Here is a 6,273-nt window from a genome sequence, read left to right as displayed (position 1 = left end):
TCAGGTGAACCATCTGGATAGCATTGGCAGAGTCCGGTAAGTGGGTGACTCTTGGAGGATTCGGCATGCCTTACAGAACTCCTGGTGCCAGCCCATCCTGATCACCACCTCCAGGTGCTCCCGCCACTGGAAGTATGCCAGGTAGCCTTTCTCATCTGTATTCAGCTTCATTATGTAGGTGGCTAGCTCTTGGGGCTTCTTGAAGTCATCCACATGGATAAAGGCATCAGATGGCAAGAAGCGCTCATAGTTGTGCCTTGGTGGACCATACACTATAGGAATAGCCCAGGCTTTCAAGGCATTTCGCCAAAGCTTCTCTGTGATGTAGTCTTGGTGTAGAGAGTTCTCAAAGGCCAAATAGAACTTGTACTTGGAGAGGATGATCTGCTGTTTCTTGGTTGGTAATGGTATGTGATGTTTACCATAGATGTCCACAGAGAGATAGGGCTCTAGTTTCCGGAAGTATTCCATTCGTATGGAGTCTTTCTTCCAATTACTTACCACCCAGGCCACCAGCTTAGTCTTGGGAAAGGGGGGTCTAATTAAGGAATTGTTCCTCTCTCCTTCCCGTGGTTTGAGCCACCCATAAGGGGTGAAAATGTCTGAATCACTTCGGTAGCTCATGGTCAGATTGAAGAGGCCATCCATAGCATCCAGATTTTTCAAGTGGCTGGGTGACTCAAGGCTGAACCAAACCCAGCGCTGGCCAGTTGGACGTGGTTCAGTAGGCAGCTGTCTGAAGGGGTTGCTGCTCACATCGGGGTGATGGATGATGACCGCATGGGCCCTGTCATACCAGCTACGGTCCAATGTGATTTGGCAGTTCAGCTCTCCAACTGAGGAGCCAAAGCAGTAGAATCCTTCAGGGGACTCAGGCGTTTTATTGAAAGGCCATGTCCACACCAGGATGGTGATCACAGAGGTTATGGATGATGATAACTGCCCAGAGAAGCAAGAGTTCTGCAGAGGCTGACAAGGCAGGTACCAATATGAGAGAAGGCTCAGAGTAAACAACAGCTGCAAAAGCAGGAACAGGAACAGCTGGGAGTAAAAGTATTTTTTCTTGAAAAATGAGGTGGCCTGAGCTTTAGTGGAGCAGCTGGGACTGAAGGGAAGAAGGGAAGGATGGGGCTGGTAAGCCAGTCAGTGACAAGTGAGTACCTGTCTAACACTTACTCATACCCTCCTTCCACCTCTCCTTTTCCTACTCCCTCTTCTTTTCTTTTTCTTTTTCATTTTCCCTTCTTCCTCTACTTAAGATTTTCTGTCAGTTCCCTACCCCTCACCCTCTATCTCCCATCTCCCTGTCCATCATCTCACAAAATCCCAGGGGCATTGGACCTCTGAGGCTACTTAGCTAACCCATACTCAACTGATTACGTACTCAATAACATACCAGAAAAATGGCCATCGAAAGCTCTACTGACTGGGAAAGGCATTATTTTCCAGTCCATTCCACTTCTGTATAACTCTAACTTCGCATTTCTTTATGCCAAATCTAAATCTACCCCCTAGACATCTTCCACCCCTTGCTCCAAGTTCTCTTCTCTACAGCCATGGCACAAAGATCTAACCCCTTTGCTCCCAAATACTTTAGGATACAGATGATACTCCCCAGCCTCCTCCAGCCTATCCATGGATGACCTGCCAATCAAGGGCCCTCACCATATCAATCACCCTCCTCTGGCCACCTGGGGTTGTTTGTGTACTTATCCTGACTTACCGCCATTGGACAGGGCAGAAGATGGCGGTGCCCTCCTGCCCCTCCTCCCCCTCCCTTTCCCCCATAACTCCCAAAGATCTCCTTCCCTAGCTTCAAAGGCTTTCCCTCTCACAGGCCAGGCAGGTCACTGAGGCCTCCCCACCCCGCCCAAATCCTCCCTCCTCACTTCCTTCCTTCCATCCCCCATCTCCTACAAAGCTACCCTACCTCTGAGCAGAGGATGTGACCCGCCCAACATCCGCCTCTAGCTCCGCCATTTCTGAGTACCCAGAAGCCTAAGTGGGAAAAGTAGGTGGGGCCAGGCCCCGCCTTGCTCCCTACACTCCTCCTGATTGGCTGCTTGGTCTTATTCGGCCTCCACCCTTCCCATCTTGGTTTCATAACCATCGTTGGTAGCCTTAAGGACAAATATCCTGAGACTGAGACTTTCGTGAAAATTCAAAGGTCCTAAGATGCTGAGTATCCGAGGGATCCCAGAGTCCGCATGGTATGAGAGTGCGAGAGGCCGTGAGAGTCTAAGAGTAGGAGCATCTAAGGATATGGTCTAAAGGACTAAGAGGCTAAAGCTCTAAAGAACTAAGGGACCAAGAGTCAAAGAGTCTAAAGGTCTAAGAGACGAAGGGGCTGAAGACCTAAAGGACTAAGTCTAAAGGTCTAAAGATGTAAAGGACTAAGGGTATAAAGGCCTAAAAGTCCAAGGGTCTAAGAGGATAATATTTAGTCGGTCAAAAAGTGATTATTAAGCCCCTGCTGGCAGCTGGTTGGCATAGTGGATAGAGTGCCAGACCTGGAGTCAAGAAGATCTGGATTTAAATCTAGCCTCAGACACTTATTAGCTATGTGACCATAGGCGAGTTACTTAACCATGTTTGCCTTTGGAAAAGGACACAGCGAAGCACTCCAGAATCTTTGCCAAGAAAGGCTCAAAAAGGTGTCATAAAGAGTTGGACATGTCGTGAAAAACGACTGAAAGACAACTGAAGTGCTGTGCTTTGGGGATACAAAGAAAGGCAAAAGAATCTCTACTCTTAAGGAGCTCCTAGTCTAATGGTGGAGTCAATGTGCAAAAAACTATGCAATTAGTCACTGAGTTGGACATGACTAAACAGCAGAATGCAATTGGTCAGTCAATCAGTCAGTAAACATTTATTAAGTATCTGAATGCTACCTGAAAGGTGGACATCAACAGTGGATGAGCAGCTACCTGAAAAGGATTTAGCAAGTTCTTCACACCAGAGGTGCTAGGCTTGCCGTAACCCTCCATATATCTCAAACTGTAGCAAACACAGCAGCCACACCCCAGGAAGTGGATTAAACCAGGTTGAGGGTAACCAGCAGACCTCAAAACAAGCAATGAGTTAGGGAGATGTTTACCCTAAACATGTGAAAATTTGACCTGGTGGAGTAGCTGGGTGAGAAAAATTGCTATGGAACACTCACTTGGAGCTTTATTAGATATCAAAGATGACTAAGTCATACACTGAATCCCAGGCCATGGCCAGTTGTCTTTTTTTTTTTTTTTTTTTTTTTTACATTTTTTTTAAACCCTTAACTTCTGTGTATTGGCTCCTTGGTGGAAGAGTGGTAAGGGTGGGCAATGGGGGTCAAGTGACTTGCCCAGGGTCATACAGCTGGGAAGTGTCTGAGGCCAGATTTGAACCTAGGACCTCCTGTCTCTAGGCCTGACTCTCAATCCACTGAGCTACCCAGCTGCCTCCCCAGTTGTCTTTTTTAAAAAATCTTTACCTTCTGTCTTAGAATTGATACAAGTATTGGTTCCAAGGCAGAAGAGCACTAAAGGTTAGGCAATGGGGATTAAGTGACTTGTTCAGTGTCACACAGCTAGGGAGTGCTGAGGTTAGATTGAACTCAGGTCCTCTCAACTCCAGGGCTGGCTCTCTTCCACTGAGCTATCTAGCTTGGCTTTTGTCCTGCCACTGAATTTTGATGACTCTGGAAGACAGAGTGAGGCTGACAAGTTTGTGCAACTCTCCCTCACTTAAATCCAATTCACCTAAAAGTCAAGACATCACCCTATGATGTGATCTTTCCTCTTTGAAAGTGAAGGACAAATAGCATTAAGCACCTACTATGTGCCAGGCACAGTCTTCACTCCTAGAGATACAAAGAAAAGCAAAAGACAGTACCTGCTCTCAAAGAACTTAATGGGGGAGAAACAACATGCAGATAAATATGGATAGAGAAAATATAGAGAGACATATATACATGCATATCATATATAGCATATATTATGATAAATTATAGGTATAATCTATAATAGCTAACATTCTAGAGTGTTTACTATGTGCCAGGAACTATGCTAGGCACTTTGCAATTAACACCTCATTTGATCCCCACAATAATCCAGGGTGGTGGATTATTATTATTTATCATACCTATTTTACAGATAAGGAAACCAAGACAAACAGAGGTTAAGTGATTTGCTGGGTTACCCAGCTATTAAGAGTTTGAGGCTAGATTTGAACTCAGATCTTCCCTGTGAGATTGTAAGGTTCTCTGGGTCTAAAGTTATGAGAATGGAATAACAGATCTTTAGAACTTAGATTCTAACCCACTACCAACTTCCTGCCAAGAGAGGTGATGGACTCCAAATATAACAGGAAACATGCAAATATTTTTTGACATGCTCAAGGAATTGGTTTTGCTGGACTATGTGTTAAGAGATTTTTATTTTTCATTTTTTATTGTTGAATGAGGGAAGGAGGGAGGCTGCAGTAGGAGAAAGAGATGATAAATGTGTGTAAAAATGAATGAAGAAATGCAGAAATAAACAAACAGGTAACTATATAAATAAACAGATCAACAGAGGTATGAATGAATGAATGAATGAATGAATGAATGAATGAATGAATAACAAAATCCTATAGTCAGTTTTAGAACCTTAAGATCATGGACTATTAGAACCCCCTTGCTGTTCTTCACACAAGACACTCCATCTCTCCACTCCAGGCTGATGAGAAGTAATATAGAGGGAAAATAAAAAGGGTCCAGGACAGAACCCTGGAGAATATCTCAAGGAGGATCCAATAAAGGAAACAAGAGAAAGAGCAGTCAGATAGGTAGGAGAAAATCAAGAAAGAGTGGCATTCCAAAAACTATAGAGAAGAGAGCATCCAGGAGAAGACAATGATCAATAGTGTCAAAGACTTCAGAGAGATCAAATAAAAGGAAGACTGAAAAAAGGTCATTGGGTTTGGCAACTAAGAGAGTATTTGGAGAGTATTTTTGGTGGAAATAAAAGGTCAGGCCATATTGTAGGATTTGAACAGCAAAAGGTGGAAGAAATATAGGAAAATAGCAGGGATAAGAGGATCAAAGGAAGGGTTTTTTATATTTAATTTTTTTTGTATTTTTATTTTTTTAACAATTACATGTAATAACAAAATTTCACGCAAGTTTTCCTAAGTCATATGATCAAACTTATCTCCCTTCCTCCCTCCCTTCCCTTCCCCCTCCTGGTGCTGGTAGGCAATTCAATCTGTGTAATACATATATTATCATGCAAAACATATTTCCATATTGTTCTTTTTTGGAAGTGAGCAATCTTATACAAACCAAAACGCAATTAAACAATTGAAAAATCGTATGCTTTCATCTGCATTCTGACTCCAACAGTTCTTTCTCAGGAGATGGATAGCATTCTTTGTCATGTCCCTCAGAATTGTCCTGGGTCATTGTACTGCTGATAATAGCTAAGTCTACTGCGGGTGATCATTCCACAATATTGCTATTCCTGTGTACAGCTTTTTCTTGGTTCTGTTTATTTCACTCTGCATTAGTCCATGTAGGTCTTTCCAGCTCTTTCTGAAATCATGCTGTTCATCATTCCTTATAGAACAATAGTACTCCATCACCACCATAAACCACAATTTGTCTGGTCATCCCCTAATTGATGGACATAACGGAGGGCTTTTTTGAAGATGGGAAGACATGGATACATTTGTAGGCAGTAGAGAATGAGGCAAGCCAGAGAGAGAGATTGAAATAAGTGAAAAAGTAGGGATGGCAGAGGGAGCAATCTTTTGGAGGAGATTGGATAAAATGGGATTGCTTGATCACATAGAGGGTTAGCCTTGGTAAGGAGTAAGGTCATTTCATCATATGAGACAAGATGAAGGAGGAGATGGTGGCAGAAGGCATCTGAGTGATAGGAGATGAGGAAGAGGGGAGAAAAAGTGGACAGCTTCAGTTTTTTCCATAAAATGTAAGGTAAAGATCTCAGCTGAGAAAGTGGAGGGAAGGCAAACCATGGGAAGTTTGAAAAAAAATGGCAAAGCATAGAAGAGCTGCTGCAGAGAGTAGAAGAGTGAGTTGATAATGGAAGTAGAATAGGATTGCCTAGAAGCAGTGAGGGCCCCATTGAAATGGTCAAACATAAATTTATAGTACTCATTCAGATTGGTCGCACGATTTTCTCCACCTTTGTTCAATAGCACATGTGTAGAATTGAAGCTGGCAAATGGTGGGAGTGATCCAAGCTGAGGCTTGGCTGGACATAAATGGTATTATGATAAGGGGGCTAGATATTC

At 43.4% G+C, this 6,273-nt stretch overlaps 1 protein-coding gene across 1 annotated transcript; it reads right to left on the bottom strand.

Moving 5' to 3' along the window:
* On the bottom strand, nt 1–1,980 carry FUT6 (fucosyltransferase 6). The gene is made up of 2 exons (XM_044658483.1): nt 1,931–1,980; nt 1–1,105 (listed from the first exon to the last, which is right to left on the bottom strand). Exons 1-2 carry the CDS (start codon nt 1,978–1,980, stop codon nt 1–3), a joined length of 1,155 nt encoding a protein of 384 aa, XP_044514418.1.
* Between the last annotated feature and the right edge of the window lie 4,293 nt (nt 1,981–6,273).

This window comes from Gracilinanus agilis, chromosome 1, assembly GCF_016433145.1.
Source record: "Gracilinanus agilis isolate LMUSP501 chromosome 1, AgileGrace, whole genome shotgun sequence".
NCBI classification, from domain to species: Eukaryota; Metazoa; Chordata; class Mammalia; order Didelphimorphia; family Didelphidae; genus Gracilinanus; species Gracilinanus agilis.
This window is presented reverse-complemented; position numbering and strand designations above follow the sequence as displayed.

Bases quoted from the DNA above. Each gene is read 5' to 3' on its own strand.
- FUT6 (XM_044658483.1), bottom strand. From the start codon at position 1,980: ATGGCGGAGCTAGAGGCGGATGTTGGGCGGGTCACATCCTCTGCTCAG. The intron at 1,106-1,930 runs GTAGGGTAGCTT...TCTTCCCTTCAG, and splicing joins GTCACATCCTCTGCTCAGAG to TCCCAGCTGCTCCACTAAAG.